Here is a 27,722-nt window from a genome sequence, read left to right as displayed (position 1 = left end):
AAGACCTTTAGTGTGACGCTCATAGAGGGGGTGGCCTTGGGGCTAGGGTGAGTTTCAGAGTCATTAAGAAGAGGTGGGCTGTTGTCCAAGTCCATCAGGGAAGGGGTTGGGTTTTTTGACAAACTAAATAAGAGACAACAACGTTATCTCACTGAAGTCAACACACAATTCCAATTAACCTCCTCAGACCCAGCTATGGGTTTTCTGTCCACATTTGTGGACAAGAGTTTCACAACTTCTACAAAAAAAAAGAGAAAAGAAAAGAAAACCATCCACCACAAAGGACATTCCATAAAAATTAAAAAATAAAAACTGCATCTGAAAAAACTGCTGCATCATGATGTTTCCAATATAGGCATTTATTTAATAAAAAACAAAAAAGCTGGTACTTTGCTAACATTTCCTGGGTCTTAGGAGGTTAATAGAAGAACCCCCCCCCCCCCCCCCAAAAAAAAAAAAAAAAACACAAAAAAAACCCCAAAAACTTATTTCCAGGGCAGTTCATTCAGGCTTATTTAGTGTCTTTTCCAACCAGAAACTTCAGATGCTGCACCATCTTATAGTGGAAGGGAAAACCCTGATGATGTGCATCAACTGATCTAAAAAAAACAACTATGCATACTACTTGTTATTGATCTTGTCTGTTGAAAGTTTGGACTCGGTCGGTGTATAGAACTCATTTCAGTCTCTTTGCTTCCTGTCTGTTTCTCTGGTGTTCTTCACATGTGCTAAGTCCAATGCCCACATGTTGCTCGGTAAATGAGAGGACAGAGGTGGGCTTTACTCATTTCCTCTCCCTGTCACTGTCATCTCAGTTAACATGTCCTTTGGCTTTTCGTTTTCCGCTACTTCAGAGGATCCCCTTTGAAAGGGATAGATGAAAGGCACGGTTTTCATTAAAGCACATCCTTCATTGTTATGTGATACACTTTAAAGTCATAAAAATATTTGATATTGAAAGTGTTGCGGTTTGAAATATTTTTATTGTTGATTTTTGTCGCCTTTATCTTCTGTGAGAGTCATTTGCACAAGGAATCCAAAATTAAATCCTTTAGCTGTCACCACAGGTATTGTGCGATTTGTGACATCTCAAATCTCACCTGGTGTATGACAGGCTCTTCACTGCATCTTTCAGATAAACAGTGTTTTAATTGCATCCAAAATGCTTTGTGTACTTTGAAAAGTTCACCTGTTCTTATCGAGCGACATATTGATAAATGGCAGCAGGAAGACACAGAACACACCCTTAATAAGAGGTTGTTTTTCTGTGGCCTTGATGGAAGTAATGGAAGTGTTTTACAGGTTGGAGTGTGAGGTCACGATGCAACAGGACAGACGGCTGCAGCTGGTAACAACTTCCACTGAGACAGAAGCTCCCAAGTTGGATCAACTGGGTTACTGAGTTAATCTTACCATAAAAACCTATCATAAAAGCTCCAAGTATATAAAATAATTTTCCAAAATAAAAAAACCTCTACCCTCTACTCAGAAACACCATAAGTGTTTCAGCTGAATAGTTCATCCATTGAAGCCTGTCTAAATGAAAATCTGTTGAAATGTGCAATATGGAATAGTGCTGCAGATATCGATTATTTTTTGTAAATGAATAATCTACACCAGGGGTGTCAAACTCATGTTAGTTCAGGGGCCACATTCAGCTTAATATGATATAAAATGGGCTGGACCAGTTGTTTTGGTCAGAATGTAGCCAACATGGCATTGAGGCAGAAACGGTCTAAAAAGATGACACCAAGTCCACTTGTAACTCTTGCAAAGCTTCCATTTCTTCAAAAGGGTGTGTAGAAGCCGATAACGTAATTGTGATTCATTTACAGGAATGTCACGTATTTGATATGCTACGTAGTGATGCTTGTGAATGTAGCGTCAGAGTGAATGCCGGTTCCGGTGTGGGCAGCAAATGTTGTACCCCCTCAAATACACATTTCCGAAGGTAGGGGAAAGGAATTGAGGTGCACAACAGGAGCTGAGCCGAGCTGAGTCGAACTGGCAATATGCGGCAACAGAGGAATTAGTAAATCGTCTTAAGTTTCACTTTCACCCCCCCGAACCGGGCCCAGCGTCATCAGTTCTTATTATTTGTACACACTGTATATAGTGTATTTTCTGTGCAGATGGAAATATAAAAGACAGTTAATGCAAACACACCCATTTGTACTCTTTTACTCCCTCACCCAATGAGAATCGATAAGAGATCGATAAGGAATTGGATCGATAAGCAAAATCGATAATGGAATCGGAATCATTAAATTCTTATCAGTTTTCATCCCTATATACGGGGCCTTATAAACACAGAGTTTTCCTAAAACGATCACGTCTGCACAATGTTTTTTTCCGTCTTCAAAAACACCCAGCTACTGTGTAAAAGTAACCTCAGTTTAGGTACTTTTCGCAACTGTTTCCTAGAAACACACATGATTAGAAACAAATCAGTGAATTTAGTTGACACAGACATTATGTATTTCTCAGCTGACTTTCATCTGTCTTCCTCTTTACTCCATCTTGCTTGGCACACACAGAAGATCCTGATTGGTATATTTAAATCCATTCTCTGAGGTGTCTGCCTCATACATATGAATCTGTCTTAATCTCCCCAAGACACTTGAATTTAATATGCCACACTGTCATGAATGTAAATGAATGGCTTTGTTAAAGTATCGAAATGCAATAGGGATCCATCTGAAATAACAGCTACAAGCAGGTGAGTGTAAACACCTGTCCCACCTGTCTCTTTTCCCCTCTCGGTCTATCTTTCCTCATAAAAGCCCAAAAATTACACCTGCTCTGATTTCACATGCTTTACATCCATCACTGCGGGTCTTTCACTAACACTGTTATACCGTTCAGATACCACTTGATATCATCAGGATGAGCGCCGCGCCTCTCGGCGTTCGGCCGCTCTTATCGGACTCTGTTACTAAATTGGATCAGGCTGCCAGTTCTGCTATCATGTTGTAATTCAAACTCATCCTGATACGGGAACGTCGAAATGTGGCTTCTTTGATCAAGGTTTGTTCAGTTCAGCTTCTGTGTGATGTGTAATGTGTGATGTGATGAAAAATGAGCAAGCGATAATGTTATTCTTTGTTTCACAACCAAGAATCACAACATCTAGTGTCATGCCAATAATTACCACTCTGCTGTAGAATGATAAATTATTTTATAGCTCTAGGACAGGGGTGTCAAACATTTTAGTTCAGGGGCCACATTCAGATAAATTTGATCTGCAGTGAGCCGAACCAGTAAAATAATATAATTATATATAAATAATGTCAACTCCAAAATTTTCTCTATGTTTTAGAGTGAAAAAAGTAAAATTAAACAATGAAATGTTTACATCTACAAACTATCCTTTCAAACAATGTGAATAACATGAACAAACTGAAAAAATAAGTGTAATTTTAACAATATTGTCTCACTTTATTATTTCCACATCTTTATTATAACTTACACATCACAGTGGATCTACAAATACACAAAACATTTAATATCAGGCAGAATATTGTTAAAATTGTACTTACTTCTCTTAAAATATTTCAGGTTGTTCATATTTGTTCAGGTTATTCACATTTTTTTGTGAAATTATACTTTGTTTTCGTGTAAATACATGGAAATATTTACATTTATTAAGAGAGAAATTTGAAGTTGTGAGTATTTATATGTTATTATGATAGTATTTTACCGGTCTGACCCCCTTTAGATCATATTGGTCTAAATGTGGAACCTGAAACTAAAATGACTGTTAATATTTTCAGTGTAATTTTTGCATTTCACAACTGCATCCCAAGGGCTGAACTGGACCCTTTGGTGGGCTGAATTAGGCCCCGGGCCACATGTTTGACACCTGTGCTCTAGGACAACTCCACCAAAGCCAGTGGTGTCTTCTTCTTCCACAGTGTTATTAAACCAAACAAACCACAAATTATTTTGTCAGTTTTTTTCAAATGGCTTATGTACACAAAGCACTATAACCTTATACACTCTGACCAAAAACAAGTCCTCACCTGGAATTAACCAAGCAAACAGGTTGACATCCTCCTACTGGATAATAACTGTACTGATTGATATGTTTCAGCTGGAGTTCTTAAACTCAATCTGAAACAGTGAGTAGCTTTTCATTTTTGAAACAACCTTCAGTTTGATAAATAGCATAAAGATTGGACAGTGTCAGGATCCATCAGGTTCATTAAGCTTTTGAAAGATGGTTCTGGAGCACAGGACATCATTTTCACACATGGATCGGCCACCACAGAGTCCAAACCTGAACCCCACTGAGAATCTTTGGGATGTAATGGAAAAGACTTTGCTCAGTGGTGTGACTGCATCATCAATAGGGCTGTAAGAACATATCGGTTCTGCAATACATTGCGATATTTCATTTCAGATATTGTATCGATATTAAAAAGTACTGTGTCAGTATTTTTAGATATTTATTCAAATAGAGGATATTGTGAAAGGTTCATTTTTGTTTTTTGTTTTTTTGTTTATATTTTATTTATTATTAAACAGTTTTATTCAATAATGGTTATTTGACACATCCTAAAAGCACTTTTTACTGTCTGAGAGGCAGATGGTAGTTCCTTTGTTGGGATTGAACTTAAATACTGTTCTGATGTTAGTTCTGCACAAACAGAATATGAACATTTGAACAGGATCTTAAACTGTAATGTCTGTAAAACTGAATTTCAGCTTGAACACAAACATTTTGTGATATAGCATTAGATCCTGTTGTGATCAAATAAAAATGTGTTTAGTATTTGTGCAGATTTCTGGTGTAATTCAATTCTTTCAGGAAATAATCATTAAAAAAAAAAAAGAAACAAACAAAAAATTGCCTTTTTAACAGTATCATGATATATTGTATCATGATCCTGGTATTGTGATTTGTATCGTATCACCAGATTCTTGCCAATACACAGCCCTAATCATCAATAGAAGATTTTAGAGAAAATTAATGCAACTCTGAGTGGAAATAAATGTGACATTTATTGTGGAATTGCACAAGCATCGCTCGGTATATGCCGTAGTCTGTGTTCTGTAGTCAAAGCTAAAGGCAGTTCACTGTCTGTGGGACTAGTTTGCCAGGGTGTGGATGTTTTAAAATCCTTTTACTTTTTTACTGGAATGTTAGTAATCCACTGGAGGAGAACAGGTTTGTTGGTCCACACTACTGCGGTGCTCAACAGTTAAATTGGAGAGTCTGTGAAGTGCAGTCATTGACAGTGAAGGCAGACTGGAATGCCTGCTTTCTGGCCCCGTTGTGGATTATTGTTGGTCTTTGTAGTTCATTTTACATTGAAGACTTTGTGGATGCGTTTTTGCAGACTTCATGAGGAAACTGATAGCATTTTGCATTTAAATATTTAGTGCTGTTTATTTTTCTGTGAGGGGAAAGTGAATTAATAAGCCTCCTTTTCAAATATCCATGCTGTAGTCTGGTTCTCAGGATAGGATGTAGTCTTCTGGAACATATGTGACCGGTATTCTCCTTCCTTTCACTTTCTTTGTGTTATTGCTTTGAAGGTCCGCCTCCCTATGTTAAAAACCGGTAACCTCCAGCTGCACACTGAAAATGACAGGTTTACAAAAAGATGTCATTTATATGTGGCATTTTCTTTTGTAAGGTTTTAGTCATTTTAATACCACACTGTTCCATCTGGACAACTTCTTTCTCTGGCCTGTTTCTAGCTTACCGGCTGACAGGCCGTAAGCTATTGTCGTCATGTGGCATCAGGCTTCGTCGTCGTTGTCTGTCGTCCATTACAAAACTTTCAGTCGTCTTCTTCTCCGAAACTACAATTCCCATTGACTTCAAACTTGGTATACAGCTTCTTTAAGATGATGTCAATAAAAGTTTGTGAAATTATTTGGATCTGGATCTGATTCTGGATTTGGTGCCACTTTGAAAAATGTCCCCATTATAAGAGATAGGAAGTGGATGGATGCAATAACTCAGTAAATATAAATGATATCCAGTGTAAATTTCTCCAGTCCAGCCCTGATGGGGAGATGACCAAAACATAATGTCCACATGCTGATCAGGATCTTCTTCTGGATCCGGGAACTTGCGGAAAATTTTACATGGGCTCTTATGGGGAAAAATTTTCAATCGTCTTTTTCTCTCAAACTCCAGTTCTGATTGACTTCAAACTTGGTATACAGCTTCTGTATGATGATGTCAGCACAAGGTATTGCAATTATTTCAATCTGGATCTGATTCTGGATTTGGTGCGACTTTGAAAAATGTTCCCATTATAAGAGATAGGAAGTGGATTGATCCAATAAATCAGTATCAGTGATATCAAGTTGGAATTTGACTTTTTTACAGATCTAATTGGAATATGACCAAAACATGGGCTATTTCTGTAATAGAATAAATACACAGAACTGGGTGATAGTAAATGTCATCTGGATACATTTCCCAAAGCTTTTAATTTGGCCGGTAAGCTACAGGGTCATTGGTCCTATTATTTAGAAAAGCACTGCTGCTGTGTCCTGTGCTCAGCACCACCCAAGATGAGTGGAATTTGTTTAAAGAACTAGACAAACAACCCAGACTGTTTTTTTCCCTTTAGTCCAGAACAATGGACAGTCCCAGACCTATCTCCAGCACTGGCACCGCACTATTGAAGTGTGGAGATGGCTCTAGGGGTCTGAGACTGTCCCTGGCATATATTGTCTGTCCATCCATTTGGCTGTCATCATTTTATTTGTGGAGCATAACTGGAAAAGCATTCCATATTTTTTCAGCATATTTCTTCTCATTTATGTGTTAGAATGATGCATTTTCCTGTTCAGCAGGGGCGGATCTAGAAAAGTATTTATGGTGTGGCAAGTGGGGGGCAGGAATTTTTGAAGGGTGGCAACATATGGCAGATACACACACACCCACACACACATATGTATATATATATATATATATATATATATATATATATAATTTATCACAGTTTGATGAGAAATAGACGGTAATATAATGCTGCGTTTCTGCTATGTGGTACTGACTTGACTCGACTCAGCCTTTTTGCGTTTCCATTACAAAAAAGGACCTGGAATCTGGTACCTGGTACTAGTTTTTTGGTATCACCTCCGCCGAAGTTCCAAGACTGGGGACCAGATACTAAAACGTGACGTGTAAACACTGCAGACCACTGATTGGTCAGAGTCATCTCTGTGACCTGCCATTTTATAAAAAACAGATGCGGAAGTTGACAGTAAATATAGCGGTAGTTTAGTCCACATGATGACAGCCCAAAAAAACTACACCATTCAGTCAGGAGATTCAGTCTTTGGTGGTAAACATAAAAATTCAGCATGAGCTTGATGAGACAACACGCAACGAGTGAGTTTATCAGCAACTCTGTGAGCAGGTGACATGGAAGTAAAGCTCTGCATCGCTCTGACGTCCAGGTACTGTGAAGTTGATAGTATTCTGTAATCCGGTTCTTTTCGAGAACTGGATCCCAGTAGCTTGATTCCTTGGAATCATTTGCCTGCCTGCTTAACGATTCTGCTTTTCGACTGCCTTCGTTGTGCATGTGCAATGACGTCATGGGTACACGATATTGTTTAGGTCAGAACGTAGCCAACATGGTGTTGACGCAGAAACGTTCCAAAACGATGACACCAGGTCCACTGGAACACTGTCCAAACTTCCATTTCTTCTAAAGGGTGGAATCCTTCCAATATGTTCAAACGTGTGTCCACAGCATGTGTGTTCATTTACAGGACTGTCACGTTTTTGATGTGCTAATTAGCGACACTTGTGAATGTAGCGGCAGAGTGTACGCCGGGCCCAGTTCCAGCTCCGGTGTGGGCAACAAGTGTCGTACCCCCTCAAATACAAGTTTCCGAAGGTAGGGGAAAGGAAATGAGTTGCACAACAACGGGAGACGGGCCGATTTGAACTGAACTGGTGGGCATGTGGCAATAGAGGAATTAGTAAGGAGTCTTAATTTTAACTTTCACTTTTTGTTCCACTACCGTTGAGAATAATTTTTTCATATCTTTTTGCTTGAATATTTATCTGTTACTTATGGGTTAATTTTAAACGTTGTACCGCTCACTCAGTCAGAGTTGCTTTTAACAATGCATTCCGTATTATACGTGGTTTTTATCGTAGCTGTAGTGCTAGTGGTATGTTCTGTTTTAATAATGTTCGCTCTTATTATGAGATGTTACGGAAAGCAATTTTGAATTTTATACTGTGTTTAAATCAGTCTAGAAATGTTGTGATTTTTACAATTGTTAACTCTGACTTTTATACTGATTCTACACTTGTTAAATACTGGCACCAGCATCTGTATACGTGTTATTGAAGATAACAAGAAGCATGTGTGTCATTTTTTACATTTATAACCCCCCCCCCTTTTTTTTAATGCTCATTATACTCTATGGCAGGGTTTTTCAACCTTTGGGTCAGGACCCCACATGGGGTCGCCTAGAATTCAAATGGGGTCGCCTGAAATTTCTAGTAATTGATTAAAAAAAAAAAAAGTAGTGATAAAAAATATATAGTGAGTTTACAGAGACAGACCCAATCCATAAAAAACATGACAAACTCTGAAGCTGAAGCACTGTGGTTCTGTTTATTTGTCAAATGTTCATTGTGGTCGGTTTCAGATGCTGCAGCTCTTTCATAATTCATAGTTTGGATTATTGTTTGTTCAGTATTAATTGTCAGCCTTGTAAATCACAGCTGGACTGACTGTCCATATCCTGACCAAGGAAAATAAAATTCTCCCTTTGTGCAGTAATCTACACCTGGATTTACTGCCTCCGTCCGTAATAATATACATTAAATAGACTAAATGTAGTGTAAAATTAATGTTTATTTGCAACATAATATAGGAAACAATTACATGATCAAAAACAAATTAATTTCAGCAAAAAAAGTCTCTGTTTTGAATGTCTGGGGTCACCAGAAATTTGTGATGTTAAAATGGGGTCATGAGCCAAAAAAGGTTGGAACCACTGCTCTATGGACTGTAACTATTTACATGTCTGATACAAATAAATAAATGAAAAAAATGAAAAATAACTTCAGCATAGCGTGCATTTCCACAGCAGTAGCCAAATGGAGTCAGACTCAGAGGGCCATGCAGATTCACCACTGAACACAAATCTGCTTTTTACATTCACACACTTCTACATTGAACCTCTTCTTCAGGCATGGTTATTTTACTTCCTGAAGATGATTGTATTAAAAGGCTACCAGCAACCGAGAGGGTCAAGTCATTTGAGCTGCTGTTCAGCTTTCAGGGTTAAATATGTATTCAGGAAATGTGGAGATTCACTGATGATACTGTAGCTTAATAATGAATAGAGAAATGGCTATATGGAAGCAAAAGGAAACGATTAGTGAGTTAAGATGATGGTATAACATAAGTAGGCTCTTTTACTGGAGAATGAGATATGTGTAGTGTGCATCATGTTAAATGGTCAGATAAGAATGTATTCACTTTAAAGCGGAGATTTAAAAAATATATAGAGCTCAGGATTGACCTGTTTAAAAGACTAAGATCAATATTGGTAGGTGAGATAAGGACATGATTTACCTGAATTAAAATTAAATATGGATTCTCTTCTGTTGTGTATTTAGCGATGATTACATTGGAATTTTAATTTGCTTTTATTTTTATCTTTCCTTGTTTTATTGTGGAAACATTGTGTTAACTGCAAACAGGGTTAGGCAAAATAAGTCTTTACTTCAGCCTAAATCCTTTTAGTTCCATTGTATATGGAACAATGGATATGTTGTTTTTATTTGTTGTTCAAAGTAATTAACGACCGAATAAACTACTACTACTGCTACTACTACTGCTACTACTACTACTACTACTACTACTGCTACTACTACTACCACTACTACTACTACTGCTACTACTACTACTACTACTACTACTACTACTACTACTGCTACTACTACTACTGCTACTACTACTACTACTACTGCTACTACTACTACTACTACTACTACTACTACTGCTACTGCTACTACTACTACTACTACTACTACTACTACTGCTACTGCTACTACTATATCCAATGAAAGATGTAACAACAGGTAAAAGTCCTGCTAAAAAAAGTAGGGGCAAATTGAGAATAAGAATTTTTGTATTTTTTGAATTGTTATTTTCTCTACTGTTATGAAAATGTACCTAAATCCAGTTTGAATTCTCTCGACCCATCATCAAGACCAAGGGTGTGCAATTAAGTTTCCTATGGGGCCACATGAGAAACTTTGACAGTTGTTAAGGGCCAGATCAGCTCTCCTTGATGTATCACTTTCTACATATATATATATACTTTACTATAATACAAAAACAGTAAATGCAACAATACAATAATAAAATAAACATGTGGAGCACAGAATACAACTATTTAATGAATATTCACAAAAAGACTTTTGAAAATGTGCAAAACCGGCTCCACATTAACTTTACATGAAAAACTATAAATGCATCCAGCTTTGTTTGTTTGCATATCACAGTTCCTTTTCTTTTTCTTTACCTCCGACTTCGATAAAGAAGTACTTCCAAGTCCATGTCTTGTTAAAAACTCTGCATTCAGAATCAGTCTTTCTTTTTATGGCGTTAAATGACATCTTCATGGGCTGAAACTGACCAACAAACCAATCAGTGCATAAGCCTTATGCAAGTACAGAAAGTATGTGTGAAAGAACGGTAAATTAGCAGATCCTTCAAAATAAAAGCAGTGGTGTTGTATTAGTTACGTCTGTTATGATGATATATATTTGCATTGACTTTTAATTTGCCACTGACCTCATGTGGGCCAGTTAGGGTCAGCTGTTGGGCCTTACAGCACCCAGGTCTGATCAGACAATAGGCATATCCTTCATCGCTGCTGATCAAACTTCTCATTTCTGCTCCATTGTTCTGCTCTAAACGCTGTCCAGACTCACAGCCTGGTCTGTTTTTTGTGTGTAGCTAATTTGAATAGCTGCACGATTTCTTTCTCTTTTCTTTTCTTTTTTTTTTTTTTTTTTTGGCGACAGTCTGAAGTTAAAATATGGCTTCTTGTGTGATTTAGAGTCATTTGACAGGAGGCAGGCTGTTTGGTAAAAGGCATGTCAGTTATGTAACAGAAGGGCCTCACTGAGTGTGATAATGATTCAGACTGGTCTAACTGGGTGCTTTTCTGTTGCATAACTCGTTGACACCTCGGTGTCCCTTCCATCCACACACACACACACACACACACACACACACACACACACACACACACACACACACACACTACAGTTAACCAACTGAAGGAACACAAACAATGCACATGCCCTCTTATTTGTTCAAAGTTTCTTCAGCATGTATGGCATCCACTTTTATTCCTTTGCTTTTTTAGAGTCAACAGTTCAAGGCTATGTTATCTCAGCGCTGATGATATAATCAAAAAATAAATTAAGGCGTCTAAGATGGAGCCACAACATCCAGCCTGTAAACAAGTCTTTTACTGCCTACTCATTAGCAGTTGCAGTACAATGTGGAAACAATTCAATAACAAATACACACTGATGAGTAACAACTATTTACATTCTGCCTGTGTTGTGTCCATCTCTTCTTGCCAGTCCAATATATGCTTCAGGGTCTATTATCGCTAGAATATCTCATCTTTGAAGTGTGAGTTGCTGTTTTACAAAACATCTTCGTGCAGACAAGGACACAAAAATGACCTGAAACACTCCGACAGTTTAGTGCTCTTCAAACTGTGGACACTGATCATTTTAGACACAGAGGCTTTAGTCTGTCATGATGTTTAAAACTTTAAAGAAGTATTGGTGTCAAGTTGTTTGGAGCATTTATTTTAGCATTTTGATGTGCATTCTTTTGTCTGCAAAAATCTGCTAAAGATGCAAGAAGTGTTCACATTTTTTTAAATTTTTTTTTTTAATTCTTTGTTTATTTGGAGAAGCACAATTTACAAAACTTCTGTTACATGTACAGTTCAATTTCCACACATCACATAAAAAAAATTCTTATCCAAGATTTTTTTTCATATAAAGAAATTTTAAAGTAAATAAAGAAAAGTGGGCTGAAAGAAAGGGCTTACTCCATTACTTCAATGAAAAGACAAGACTCTATAAGGTGTGAATGTTTCCATCACTCTAAACAGAAATGTTTCACATGTGAAAGTATTCACATCACCGATATATTCATTTCACATCCATGACAAATTTAACATAGTTTTGACCAAATAGTAAAAAAAAAGATTCCTTTTGACCCTTAAAACAAAATGTCAACTTCTCCAGAATGTAAATGTCCTGTACGATGTTGATCCATTCTTCTGTTGTGGGTGCTTCAGGCTTTAACCATTTTCCACTGATAGTCTTTTTACTCGCTGCCAAAAGCATTAGCAACAGTTTTTTTATCTTTCAGAGTCCAGTTCTCATATGAAATATCTCCTAAGTATAGGGCTTCACACTTACAAGGAATTTTTTCAGTAAAAATGTTATTTAAATGTTCACACAACTGTTCCCAAAATGGTTTAATCACTGGACAACTCCAGAAAATTTGATAGTGATTGGCGTTCTTTGTCCCACAGAGTCTCCAACAGGTGTCTCCACCGCCCTGATGTTTTTTCTGAGCTGGAATTACAAAAAATCTAACAATACTTTTCCAACAGAATTCCCTCCAATTGTTGGAGCTTGAGGTCATCCATTGTTGTTTGAGGATCTTTTCCCATCTGTCCGCTGGTATAACTAGATTTCCTTCTTTCTCCCACTTATTTCTAATGTGGTCTGTATCACCCTTTTTAGACAGCAGAATACCATTGTATAATCTGGCAACAACTTTGGTGCATGAATCAGATTTCAATAAGGATAAAAACATATTAAAGAAATGAAGACCAGCTGATTCCCAGGTATCTCGTAGATTCTGGTGAAAATAAGATCTAATCTGCAGATACCTGTAGAAGTCATCCTTTTAAGTGTTCACATTTTTAATAAGGAAATGGGGTTGTCTTCTTTATTCATCCCACTATGGGGAAATTGCACAAGTAACCTATAAAATAAATCGTCCTATATACCTACTGTATGTACCATTGATGTTTCAGGCAAAGACATATCAATGTCAGAATTAATAATGTTATGGAGCAAAAAGATGGCATTGACAGAAGAATGTTCATTTTGCAAAACACTTCCATTGATGTGGACAGTACAGAATAAGTAAATAAATAACATGTTTCAATTATTTTTTCTTCTGTCACTCCAAAAATGTTCACACAGGGTGAAAAATGCGTTCTCTGCATATAGTTTCATCATTTCTTTATCTCCTAACCACTTCCATGTGTGCGCAATTCCACATCCAAACCGTTTGCTCCTCCTTTTGAGACATGGTAAATATAGACAGTTTCTTTCAGCAAAATTGCTATCGGGTTTGATAAATCACTTTGCGTGTGTTAAATGAATATATTTACATTTTCTCCTCTCAGCACATGCACAACTGCATGTAAACGCCCCATATTTCATATTCATTGTGTCAAATGTACTAACTGGTGCAGATGTGCTATTTTGCCCCTTTTGCAAGACGCAACCCTTAGTACGCACCGTTAGTAAATCAGGTTGTACATTTTTTTTTACGTGTGCAATGAGTGTGCGCACGGTTTAGTACACGCAAACCTTTGATAGATCCGGCCCTATGTCTTTGTCTTTTTGTCTGGTTTTTAAGTCAAAATATTGCATTTTTTTTTACCTTTACTTTTGACATATAAGTAAAGGTTTGAGTTAGTTAACAAGTCACAGTTTTTTTTTTTCCTTTCTTTGATTGCATCTTAGAAAATCCCAACATTTGTTGTTGTTGTTTTGTTTATGTGAGTTCCTAATTTCTATCTGGCTGCAGTTTTTGTAGAGTATCTGCTGTCATGACTCACAAAGCACTGCAAGAGCTGTAAAGAACAGGACTGAAGAGCTTTTTGGATTCTACATTTTATTTTATACCCTTGTCAATTGAAAGTTCACTCAGAAATGTAAAAGCTTTTTTGTTTACCTGAAAATTATACTTATTATATTTGCTTGCTTTAAGAAACTTTCCAGTAATTGTATTCATCCTCCTCCGAGCTTGATGTTCACAAAGTCTGTGCTAAAATATCCATCTGTGTTATCTAAATAGTCTGTTGTTCATAAAAAAAATGTTAATGCACTTTTAAAGGTGTTAGATCTTTTGAGGCACAGTCAAAATCATATTGGACCACTAAAGATCTGTGTGTGCCAGCCGGTTAGTCACTTCTAATCTGATTTAGTTCCTTTTTCTCCTTTGGCAGATACAATCTGAATCCATAATGATGCAGTCCTCCTACACGAAATATTTCAAATGTGTAATTGTTGTCCTTAAGCATAATGAATGGATTAAACCTTTAGTTTGGATTTCTGGACTCCGTGTGTTTACAGGTGGATCCTCATCTGCACACAGGTCACGTCATCATGTTAACGAGCGAGCTAAAAACTGTGTGAAAGACAAAATGGAATGAAAATAACATTAAAAAAAAAAGACTCAAGATGAAAGTGATGTAAAAGATGTAACAATAAAATGACAGGATGTAAAAGAGGAAATGGTGCAAAAGATGAAAATACTGAATACAAGGTAAAAGACAAAATAACAAAACACAGCAAAATGAAAACCATATAGAAGACAGTTATGTGATGGATTATATGTATATAGCCTAATGCAGGGGTGTCAAAGTCATTTTAGTTCATGACCCACATTCATCTAAATTTTATCTGAAGTTGTCCGAACCACTAAAATAATAACATAAATAATATATAAATAATGTCAACTCCAAACTTTTCTCCATGTTTTAGATCGAAAGAAGTTAGTTCACATTATGAAAAGGTTTACATCTACAAACTATCCTTTCAAAGTATAATTTTAACTATTCTGCCTCAGTTTATCATTTACACATGTACATGATAACTTACAGATCACAGTGGATCTACAAACACACAAAACATTGAGTAACAGGCAGAATATTGTTAAAATTGTACTTACTTCTCTTAAGACATTTCAGGTTATTCACATTTTTTGCTAAATTGTACTTTGTTTTAGTGTAAATACATGAAAATATTTACATTTAGAACTGCAACCGATTAATCGACTCAAAGCGATCCGAAAAAAAAAATCATTCAACCACAATTCTCCTGAATCAAAGCTTTGTTTCCTTCATTTCTCTGCTGTTAAACATTGGTTCCACTGTTGTGTTTCGATTAATTGAAATGTGAATTTTTGCAGTCACTTCAAGCACCTAATCGATTAATGGGTTGCAGCTCTATTTACATTTACATAGAGAAAGATTTGAAGTTGTCGTTTTTTATATGTTATTATGAGAGTATTTCCTGGTCCTGCCCACATGAGATTGAATTGTTCTGAATGTGGAACCTGAACTAAAAGGATTGTTACTATCTTCAGTGTAATTTTTGCATTTCACAAATTCATCCCAAGGGCCGGACTGGACCCTTTGGCGGGCTGGATTTGGCCCCCAGGCCGCATGTTTGACACCTTTGACCTAATATTACTTATTATAGTCAGCCTTACACACAATCAATACTACAGTAAAATTAACTAAAACAAAACACTGAGACATTTTGTGTTTTAGTTAATATATTCACTTGTATGCACTTTTATATAGAATTATTTTAATAGTGATGTGTTTTGTGTGCTTGTTGAATGTATTTATGAGTGGGAAAAGAGTGTAGTTTGAATGTTATTTGTGTTTTTTTTTTTTATGTGGGGGGCATGTGCAATTTTGTTGTATTCATTATGCAATGACAATAAACCTTCTATTCTATTCTATTCTATTCTATTCTATTCTATTGTGATATAAAAATATCGGCTACAATTTGCTTAGGGGTCTTATTTCTGTCTTTGTGCATAAGAAATCAATATAAGTGAATCCCCCAAAGGAACTTTGTGTTGGTAAATGACAGTTGTTCAAATTTACAGGATTTCAGTTCCGTTCAACATGTTGATGCTCATATGAACTATGTTTTCAGCTCAAAAATGTCCAGTTTCATCACAATTAATGCTATATTTTCATGTCACAAATGGCCAAGTTATATATGAACTGAATTTACCTGAAAAACAAATATTCGATTCTTTTAGATTCCCCAGTTTTTCTTCCCAGATTCTCTCCTACATATCACATGTTTTATTTGTACAGGTTCAATCTGGAGTATGGTGCTGATCCATCCTGCTTCTGTTCCACCAATACATACATGAAGAATGGCACACATCACTTTTGAAATCCACAGTTTTCTAATAATAAGCATTTTTATAAAGAAATAACAATTCTGTATTGTTCTTTCCTCTTTAGTCTGATGATAAACTATCCAATAAATAACAGTGCTCCTAGTTTTTGCACAGGGATCATTAGTGTAAACGCTGACATGGCTGCAGAGCATCAGTATGATGGGATCCACAACAACCATGTCACATCCGTCCACTGACACATTTAGTGTTTTTGTGTCAGCTGGGATTGTTTTAGATCCACAATACCAACATTTATGAAGAAGAGCACAATTAGCAATAGTAAATATATAAGTTTATTACTAATAAAGTACTCGTACTGACCAGAGCATCATGGGTAATGTCACATCCGTACACTGTCACGTCCGTCCACCAGCAAAAGTTTTCACATACACATGCTATTCCAAATCCAATATTTATGAAAACAGAGCTTCCACTGTCAAATAATATCAGTAGTCTGTGCACAAATGTGTTAGCATTATTTACACACAGTTCTATGCATTTCTTACAACTTTTTTTTTTTTTTCTGACAAAAATGGCCACTCATTTGACTCCTTAAGTAAATTTTAGCCAATATATAAATATAAAATCCTGTGCTTACTACTGGTTACTGTATCAGTGGTGTTGTCAGACACGCCTCCACACACTCTAGAAGAGGGTGTCATAAGGCACAATGTGCTTCCACGTCCTAGATAACAATGACTTCAAGTGCCTGTTAAGTCATCTGCCAGAGAAATGTGTCTAATTAAAATAACAGTGGTTGGTCTGTTTATGTCAGTCACTGTGGGATCACTCATATTCACTGGCCTCTTTCATACAAAAGGGTCACGATGACAGCAGGAAACAAACTCGTGGCCATTTTCATGTATGAATATATTCGATATTATGACCCAAAGAGATGCATATATTCATACATTTATCCATTTCCCAGGGGCTCCATTTGCTGTATATGTAACATGCATAACATGATGAGCAGACACACACTATGCGGTCTCTTAGGATTTCCAAGTGTGACACAACTGGTAGATTTGTGCTTTTTTTTTTTTTAATTGATTGGGTTGCTGTCTGTTTTATGTGTTTCATGTTGTTTTACATGTGTAATTGTGATTGTTTCACGTTCGTAAATACACACAGATTGAATGAAGCACAGTGTTGAATTTTCCTCTGATAATTTCTGTTGGTAGATCTGCTGCCTTGCTGCTGCAAGAATATAATACAGTGATGAAAGTGTTCCAGTTTTTGTCGGAAATCTGTTTTTTTTCTGAAAACTGAGCATATGTTCCGGTAAATTAAACGTGTCCAGGTCATTTCCATCTGGTTTGGCAACATTTCAGCCGGAAAATAAAGATGAAGACATAAGAAAGCTGAAGAGGATTTTTACTTTATTACCCTCAGTTGAGCAGAAAATACTGGGTAAAAACACAGTAATGTCCCGTCAGAAAGCGAACTTTAACCCTTTCATGCACGAATTATGAAAACCTTAGTTTTTTTAATGAACCGATTTTTTTTTTACGGAGTTACAAAAAATGTCCACTCAGCTGGACACCATGTGTTTAATTTTTAAAGCAAAGAAACATGTTTTTAAAACCATCATCAGAAAGTGATAAAAAACAAAGTGTAAAAATTATGAAATAAAAACATTTTTAATGCAGCTAATCTAATGTTTTCTCACATTTTAAACCTCTAACACTAGTTATTACTCACTTCATTGGGTTATATGAAAAAAAACCCAAAAACTTTTGTTTAAGGAAACTGTTAATAAGAGTCTTAAACTCAAACATGTTGGTGCAGATCAGGCTTATCAAGAACAGCACAGTTACAGTAATGGTATGAATTGAAACCCATGAATATACAAGAGAACAGCTGCAGAGTAGCCGTCCACTGCAGTGACCACTATGCATGAAAGGGTTAATTGATTGCCATTCCAACATTTATTTCAATTTAAAGTAGCTCCTTGTTTTGAATAATCCCTTATGGTCCAACTAAAGCAAAAATGAAATTAAAAGTAAAAATGTGGGTCATTTAGCAACACTAATCTGTCAAGTTGTGTTCGAATTGTGTTGGAACACCGTGTTTTGACCCTACAGTAGATAGTGAAACTGTTCACACACTGTTACGAGCCCAGGAGGGTCTTACCAGAATCCTGAATTTTTTCAATAGAAAAATAGAAAAGTAGTGATGCTGATGTCCTCTTTTGCTTCTGTGTTGCAGGCGCGTTATAAGCAGAGTTTGGACCCCACAGTGGACGAGGTGAAGAAGCTGTGCACGTCACTGAGACGCAATGCCAAAGAGGAGCGGGTCCTTTTCCACTATAATGGCCACGGGGTTCCACGACCCACTGTCAACGGAGAGATCTGGGTTTTTAATAAGGTACCACGCACTGTTCTGCTGTCCACTATTAACTCTTCATAATTGCTTCTATTTGACAAGCTGTTTCAGGTAAGTGAACTAGCTTTAGTAGGCACAATAAAAAATGTGCTTACACGATGGGAAATGAGCGGAGGCCTTGGTCAGATTTTATGATGCATGCGGGTCGCTCAAAGAGTGATTTCTAAGCAAAGTAAACAGTTGGAAAATTAATATGCTTAACATGTAATTGTTGGCTGTAGGCATCTAGACATTAGATGGAAATATTTTTTAAAATGCAGATTTGATTTGGTAAACTTCCAAAGAACACACATGCACTTTTATTTGGGTATTTGTTAGGGATGCACCGATAGCACTTTTTTCCAGACCGAGTACGAGTACTTACATTTGAATACTTGCCGATACCGAGTACCGATACGAGTACTTAATAATCCCATTCCAGTTCTTAGTTCTTTTTGTAAAATGTGCTTTATTGTCGTTGTCATTAGTCTGACTGGAACAAAGTGCTGCTACTGACATTTAATGTGTTGGAATGAGCGTTTGTCAGTTAATCCACCATCCGCTGCTCTTAATTAACTATACTGGACAAATACCACGAAGAAGAGGAAAGTTTAATGAAGAAGAAGAAGAAAGTCAGTAATAACAAACATGTAGACGACAGAGGTAACACTAATATGATACTAATGTTGCAGCGTTTTCTCTGGTAAGGTTTAAAAGTTTAGCTTCAGCAGGAAGAGAAAAGAGAAATGAGTGATAAGTTTGGTTTTCACTTCCGCTGGCGGCGGTCCACACCGCTCCGTACCTCCATAGTATTATCAGTAGGATGGAAACCAGCCCAGCCCTGGGTAGTTGTCCTAAATGTGTCAGTAGTTTTCCTCTAACTCACACAGTGGCTCTTGGAACAGGTCCTCTACCTCCACGGTTCCGCTGGTATTCTCCGTCTGGGTACTCATCCTCCATCACCTGGCAAACAGATGGAATGTACACAGAGGACAGACAGAACGCTGCGTCCGTATCTATCTGTGTCTGTAATGTTACTGTCAGTCAGCATTACTTTTATCACCGTCATTCATTTGGTTCAATCTCCACACTCTTCACACTCACACACATTATTCCTCCTCCTCATACCTGCTGCACTGAACTGTGAATGTCACACGGCCGTAAGTGGTATCGGTGCATTTGTATCGGATATCTTTTACGAGTATGAATACGAGTACACACACTGAGTATTGGAGCCGATGCCCAATACCGGTATTGGATCGGTGCATGCCTAGTATTTGTGTGTGCATCATGGCCTCGATAACAGTACTGGTTCCTTAAGGTGCAAAAAAGCAGAAGAAATAACAACACTGAGAAGAGGGGAAACTAAGCAGCTGCTAGTTTGCCATATGATTTGGTTAATAGCGAATATGGCAAGCATCACACAAATCAGGACACCAGTTTGGTATTCGAGAGGTGTAACATTTCCTCAGTTTCTTATGAGCAGATGGTCCTAAGGTATTCAGTTTAGGCAAATGAGAGCTGCAGCAGATTTGTTCAGGTTACGGTAATGCAGCTTGATATAACCCAGCAAACCCATATTTGCAGCTTTCTACATCAGGCACTATGGTCAAATACAACACTAGAAAATATTAAAAAGTTGCAAATTGCTCAAAATGGAGCCGCTCACACTGCATTGCAGTGTGGCTACAGATCAAATGTTATTGTGATGCGTCACCACTTGAATTGGGTCTCTGTTAAAAAAGATGACTTTATTCATTACTGGTTTTCTTTAGAAATATTATTAGAACAAAATAACCATCCATCTTGTACAAAAATGTTTGTTTTAGTTCAGATAGACATAGCTATGCAACCAGGCAGGCAACCAGAGGTAATTTTACACAACCCAAATCAAGAACAAATGCAATGAAAAGGATGATAATATACAGAGCTATGCAAGAATGGAACAAACTACTGGAACATATCACACAAGAAAACTGTAAAATGAAATTTAAGAACTCAGTCAAGAAACATCTATTGACCATAAAAGATTGATACCTGGGTTAATTGAATATATGTACTGTATATATTATACTGCTGCTGACCTAAAGGAGCTGTCGTGTCTGTTGTTTATTTTTTTGTATGCTATGTAGTATGTGGACATTGTTTTGTATGATTATATTGTATGTTATTTGCATTGACAAGTTGTAAAGATTATTGTAAGGACCCCAGGAAGAATAGCTGCAGCTGTGGTACAACTAATGGGGATCCTAAAGAAAGAAAGAAAGAAAGAAAGAAAGTCATCTCATATCAACACAATGATGAAGAATCAAACTTTTCCACCACCATTGCTGGCTAAAACCTTACACGACTTCAGAAATCATGTTTTAAAGGAACTGCAGTACACCTCCAGTCCAGTAGGTGGTAGTAGGAAGAATCTTAAGGCCAAACAAGAGCGATGACACGATAAATAGCCACTGACAAATCCACTTCATAATTTGTTTGACACAATACACCAGGATGGAGAACGCTCAAGTTAAGCTGTTGTTCCTTGTGTTTTATTACACTGCAAATAAAACCATGGGGTCTCCTGTAAGTGCAGAACGCTGCACGTGTGTCCCACCAGTCAGCGATCTTTAGCACACAGAATGTGGAAAGTCTTACCCCTCTATAGGTACTTTGTTCAGGAAAGTTTGGAGTTGAGGGGAAGTTTTTTTCCAGGGTAAGAGAGTCCAAAGAGGTCCATTATTGACACAAAAGTGCAGCTCACTTCATCTGGTCAAATACACTAAAAACGTGCACATAATGCCATAAACCTACGGATCAGAGCTGAAGTTTGTCCACGTTAGAGTGACGTGAACTGTAATTATTATGTCACTTCTCTGACGTAGAAGGTCGCAGCTGTAGCATCATGAGGACACATCCTGACCTCAGGTGAAAGGTCATCATAGGACATAGACTTAGAAAAGACAGGTCATTTTGTTCGAACCAAGGTTATTATTGTCAACGAAAACTAACGAAATGATGAAAACTAGAACTGAAAAAACATTTTCGTTAACTGAAATAAATAAAAACTATAATTAAAAGGAAAAAATGATAACTAACTGCAACTGTATTGTGTGCTTACAATACTAACTAAAACGTATAAAAATTATGGATAAAATTCCCTTCGTTTTCGTCTTTGTCAATGTTGAATTGATACAAAAGCAATTTATTTCGCTCTAGCAATTTTAGCTAGCAGTCCCATACAGTGCTTCATGGTCCGTCACTTCTCGTTACTTGTGGTTTAGAGTCGTCTTCTGGTCCCCACTCTACCTGGAAACATGGAGGCTAAAGTTGGGAGAAAGCAGCAGAGTCCTGTCTGGGATTTATTTGAATATGACGGCGAAAAAGATAAAAGATACGACAAAACTAAAATTAATACTAAAACTAAACTAAAACTAAGCATTTAGAAAAAAAATGAAAACTAATTAAAACTAGCAAACCTGCTCTAAAAACGAATTAAAACTAGCTGAATAAGAGAAAAAAAAGTCAAAACTAAATAAAACTACACTATAATGAAAAATCCAAAACTATTATAACCTTGGTTAGAACTAGATTATTTATTGTTAAATGCTCCCCTTGTTAAAGTCTTTTCACAAAAATAAGAAAAAAGTTTCAAAAGGTTGTTTTGTATATAGGAGTGGCTAAGGGGCCGATGCTGGACTCCTTTCCACCCCCCTGCACATGCCGGGTACACTGGCCTCAGTCATCAACACTGGACTGATGTTCCTGCAGCCAGCATATCTGAACACCTATACAGGGGTTTGATTATGAAGCCACCTCTCACCCTTTAAACCAGTGGTCTCCAACCTTTTTTGTACTTCGAACCAGTTTCATGCATGAAAATTTTCTGCGGACCGGGTAGAGGTGCAGGGGTTCCAATAACAAAAACCTGTCAGTTCAGAGCATGTGATCTGAAACACTTCCACTGTGTATCCTTTTCCTTCCTGTCCTCTGTCCAGAGCAGACGTGTTTCTGAGCTGTCCTTGCCTTCCTCTTTTTTCCTCCTGCTTTTGCCTCTGCGTCTCGTCTGACTTTGTCTTTGGATCCCCTGCTTGCTGTCCTCCCGAACAATTAAATTATGGAATTGATCAACTGGTCACTCAGCGCAATTGACAAGATCTTTTCACCCAGGAACAGGGGCCTGGGGAGCCCGCCTGCCCTGACAGAACTTCGCAGTATGCGATCGACGCTTGGAACAAGTGCAGGTAGTATCCCTGTCGGTTCTGTCGGTGGAGGATATTGAGGATATTTACCCATTTGGATTTTTGATAACGGGACACCTTCTAATTGGTCTTGGAGCTGCCCTGGTTTATCGCAAAGTTGGAACGACAGCAGCACACAAAGAGACCCCGCTGCTGTCAGTCGAAATTAAGGAGCACTTTGGAGTGGTTTGTGACAACGTGAAGGTATTACAGCGGATGGTGGCGTAGTTGTAGGATTGCGTGCGAGACCTGGCTGGACAAGCTGCGGACTCACACAAAAGTTGGATTACATCGCTGGACAGACCGTGGATGCGCTCCGGCAAATCGCGTTATCTTTACTGTAATTCTTTCGAAGGATTTGTGTTGGGCGCATGTGCATGCAGCAACCAGCAGTGAGTGAGAGCTTGCTGCAAAACAAATCTACCCACTGGTATAAATAAAGTCACCTTGAACCTTGAACCTTGGTATCAGGGAATTCCAATGACTCTACAGTAGAATATCAGCTCACCCTAATGCAGAATCAGGCAGAACCCTGGACTTATTTCCCTGCAACTAGATGGTCCCATCTGGGGGTGATGGGAGACACACAGTCCAGGTGTGTTTTGTAGATCCAGTCTACTCTGGATTATTGTCTTGGTAACTGTCATCGCAGAAAACCCAGCCACACAAAGATATGAGGTTGGAAACGGAAGAAGGACTTTCCGGGCTTTTGTGGTGATGTCTGCATATTCTGCTTTGACTTGAATCCAGAATGTACAGAGGTTTGAAGTTGTCTCAAACATGGATGGATGTGCTGCAGCAGTTTGGAGGAGCTTGTGTGTCACCTGTTGCGATGAACCTGTAACTGAGGCAGGAACAATGACATTTCCTTCTAAATGCAGCTTCTGTTTGCAGACAGTCTGTGACCCTTCTGCAGCCTCAGCGTTTCCTCGTTTCTTCCTGAAAAAGTTCTCCAGTGGATTTTGTTTTTGGTTCATTTCTTTAACTTGTGTTTCTACTGATTCATGAAGTGGCACCAGAGTCAAGAGCGGTTGTGAGGCGAGGGCGGAAACGGTCGCTTTTCAAAATAAAATCTCCGCAAGACTAATGGAAAAAACTGCTTTAATATTAACCACAATTTTTTTTTCTTTGCGGCCCGGTACCAAATGATCCAGGGGGTTGGGGACCCCTGCTTTAAACCATTAAACATAATTAGACATATCTAACGGCTGATCTGCACACGCTGGCTCCAGGGTTCATCACCACTGCAGTGTTCAGACTGGCTGACTTGTAAACCAGACATAAACTCTAGAGCCGTTCACTTGTAAGTAAGCACCCACTCACAATGATGCACTGCTGCTGTCGGAGCGTAGCTGGTGCCTCCACGTCCTCACTGCACCCTCGGGCCTTGTGTCTTCTTCTCTTCCCCCATTCCTCTTCCTTTTCCCCCATACTTTATTTCAGATACCTATTCCTTATCCTGTAAAATGAAGTAGTTGTGTCATTGGCTACTGAAGTAGGAGATCAGTGAGCATTTGGTGACAAAGAGGAGGTGTAGAAGCAATTTTAGCATTCAGCCTTTATTAAAATGTCGAAGAACCACTGATTTTATCTCACAGGCTGATAGGCCATGAGCTATTATGAAGGCACTGTGTCCGGCGTTTTCGTCAATGTCTTCATCACTGTCCTTGTCGCTGTCTTCATGAGCAATTCCTTCAAATATTCTTCGTCTCTGACAAAACTACTGGTTGGAATTAATGTTAGCTGACACCAAACGGGATCCACAAATTTTGGTTTGGTTTCCTGGATTTGTGGATCCATCTACTTCTGTCTTTTTTGTCTTTCGGTGTCTGTAAAATGATAGCTACAACTGCTTTTCAAACCTGTTCGTACAATCAATCACACAACAGCTCTTCCCCATTTTTAGCTTAGGCCGTCAGACCGTTAGCTGTTGTTGTCATGTGGCGTCCGATGTTGTCGTCTGTCGTCCGTCACAAAAATTTCAATCGTCTTCTTCTCCAAAACTACAATTCCAATTGACTTCAAACTTGGTATACAGCCTCTTTATGATGATGTCAACACAAGGTATTGAAATTATTTCCATCTGGATCTGATTCTGGATTTGGTGTGACTTTGAAAAATCTCCCCATTATAAGAGATAGGAAGTGGATCAATGCAATAACTCAGTAAATATAAATGATATCCAGTGTAAATTTCTCCAGTCCAGCCCTGATGGGGAGATGACCAAAACATAATGTCCACATGCTGATCAGGATCTTCTTCTAGATCCGGGAACTTACGGAAAATTTAACATGGGCTCTTATGGGGAAAACATCTCAATCTTCTTCTCCGAAACTCCAGTTCTGATTGACTTCAAACTTGGTATACAGCTTCTGTATGATGATGTCAACACAAGGGATTGAAATTATTTCAATCTGGATCTGATTCTGGATTTGGTGCGACTTTGACAAATGTTCCCATTATAAGAGATAGGAAGTGGATTGAATCAGTAAGTATCAATGATATCAAGTTGGAATTTGAATTTTTTACAGATCTGGTTGGAATATGACAAAAACATGGGCTATTTCTGTAATAGAATAAATACACAGAACTGGGTGAGAATAAATGGCATCTGGATACATTTCCCAAAGCTTTTCATTTGGCCGGTAAGCCACAGGGCCATTGGTCCGATTATTAAATGTTGTTCTTCAGTTTAGACAGTGTTGAAGCCAACGCTGTCACTCATCTCCCTCTTTCTGCCACTCAGTGGGTGGAACCGCGGTGAGTTCCGCTAGCAGTGACGTCACGTGCAGACCCTTTGTAGTGGTTGAAGTCTTTATTTCTCTCAGCTGCAGAAGGAGCCAGGCCTTTATTAAGAACTCTACCATTTCAGAGGATGGAAATCATGCATTGTTTAACAGGGATGTTATTGTGTTTTTTAAGTGTTGTCTTCCTCTAGTCTTTTTAACTCACTACAAATGACAGTTAAACCATTCACTTCACAGACTTACAGCGACTGAGATCAGACAATAACATGTGACATGAGTGTTCTAACATACAGCAAAGAAATAGAATGATGTGTAATTTAAACAATCTTTGCGCTTCTATCGGGGTCATATTCATTTCAGAGCAGTGTCATGGCTTCAACTCTCAAGAATGTATTTAAATAACACACAACATGTTAAAATGAAAGTTGAACCTAGAAGGATATAACAAGGCAAAAGAATACCATCCAGACTCCAGATCCAGACTCACTGAATGTCTGACGTTCACTCATCTGAATGTGTTTTTCTAATATCGTGACCAGCGAACACTTTGCACAAAGTGCTGCCTGTTAAAGTGAATGAACTGAACACTTTTAGTGCTGACAGTCTCAAAAGAACCACTTGAAACAGACTCAAATACATCTGCTAACCCAGCCACAGTAATTCTGGCTTAGCGAGCTGACGATGACAGGCAGGTTGTGTGGAACAGGATGCACCACATATTTGCCACTGTACAAAAAAAGCAGATGTTTGAGAATTACGATTGAAAGTGGATGTCCACTGACCAACAAGTATTTAGTCCAGTGGTTCCCAACCTTTTTTGGCTCGTGGCCCCATTTTAACATCTCAAATTTCTGGCCACCCCAGACATTCAAAACAGAGACATTTGTTGGCTAAAATTAAGTAGTTTTTGATCATGTAATAGTTTGCTAAACTGTGTTGCAAATAAACGTTAATTCTAGACAACATTTAGTCTATATAATGTATATATTATGGACAGAGGCAGTAAATCCAGGTTTAGATTACTGCACAAAGGGAGAACTTGATTTTCCTTGGTCACGATATGTACAGTCAGTCCAGCTTGGATTCACAAGGCTGACAATTAATACTGAACAAACAAGAACTGAAACTATGAATTATGAAAGAGCTGCAGCATCTGAAACTGACCACAATGAACATTTGACAGATAAACAGAACCACAGTGCTGCAGTTTCACACTCACAGTTTGTCATGTCTTTTATGGATTGGGATTGTCTGTCAACTCACCATATATTTTTTATTAGTAAGTTTTTTTTTTGTTTTTTTTTATCAATTACTAGAAATTTCAGGCGACCCCATTTGAATTCCAGGTGACCCCACACGGGTTCCTGACCCCAAGGTTGAAAAACACTGGTTTAGTCAGTAGTTGAACAGTCATGTCCAGCTTTACAAAGTCTTCACTTTATGTCTGTGAGCATCATGTCCTACTTGTTCTGTTTTATGTGTGTAGTTCAGTTCATTGTGCTGTGCGGTTATTACATATAGAGTTACATACAGTGGTCCCTCGTTTATCGTGGGGGTTATGATCTAAAAATAACCCGCATTAGGCAAAATCTGCAAAGTAGTCAACTTTATTTTTTACAATTATTATACATGTTTTCAGACTGTAAAACCCCTCACCACACACTGTATACACTTTTCTCAGACAGGCATTAACATTTTCTCACATTTCTCTCTTGTTTAAACACTCTCAAAGGTCAAACCTTTGGAGATTTTTTAAAAATAAGTACAGTATTATAGAATACAGCTGCGTAACTTCTGCCTTCCTTCAGCATGTCCAGCAGTCCAAGTTTTTGTGCGATGGTTAGCGTCTTCCTCTGCCTTTTGGGTGCGACCACAGGTGCCTTTGTCGGTGCAGAACGTTTCGTCAACATTGTGGGTTTTGTCGGGGAGAAAACTGTCAAACATAAAGCACTGCAGAGTCACACTGCTAGTGATGGAACATTTCTGTAAATTTGGCGAGAAGAACGCATTCTGTACTGTACAGGAGACATGGCACGGAGGAGATTGACAATGGTCTATAGTCCCTTAGCCAATCAGGATGCAGAACACAATGCGCATTCATACGCTGT

The 27,722-nt window shown here is 38.0% G+C and overlaps 1 protein-coding gene across 4 annotated transcripts in view; it reads left to right on the top strand.

The window, feature by feature from the left end:
• rptor (regulatory associated protein of MTOR, complex 1) overlaps positions 1-27,722 on the top strand; it is a 435,324-nt gene that overhangs the window by 95,745 nt on the left and 311,857 nt on the right. For all 4 annotated transcript variants that reach the window (XM_030142949.1, XM_030142930.1, XM_030142940.1 and 1 more), the window contains exon 5: positions 18,486-18,644. In XM_030142949.1, coding sequence (XP_029998809.1) covers positions 18,486-18,644 — 159 coding nt within the window. The remainder of the gene's footprint in view (positions 1-18,485; positions 18,645-27,722) is intronic.

Source organism: Sphaeramia orbicularis, chromosome 1 (assembly GCF_902148855.1).
Source record: "Sphaeramia orbicularis chromosome 1, fSphaOr1.1, whole genome shotgun sequence".
In the NCBI taxonomy this organism is placed as follows: domain Eukaryota; kingdom Metazoa; phylum Chordata; class Actinopteri; order Kurtiformes; family Apogonidae; genus Sphaeramia; species Sphaeramia orbicularis.
This window is presented reverse-complemented; position numbering and strand designations above follow the sequence as displayed.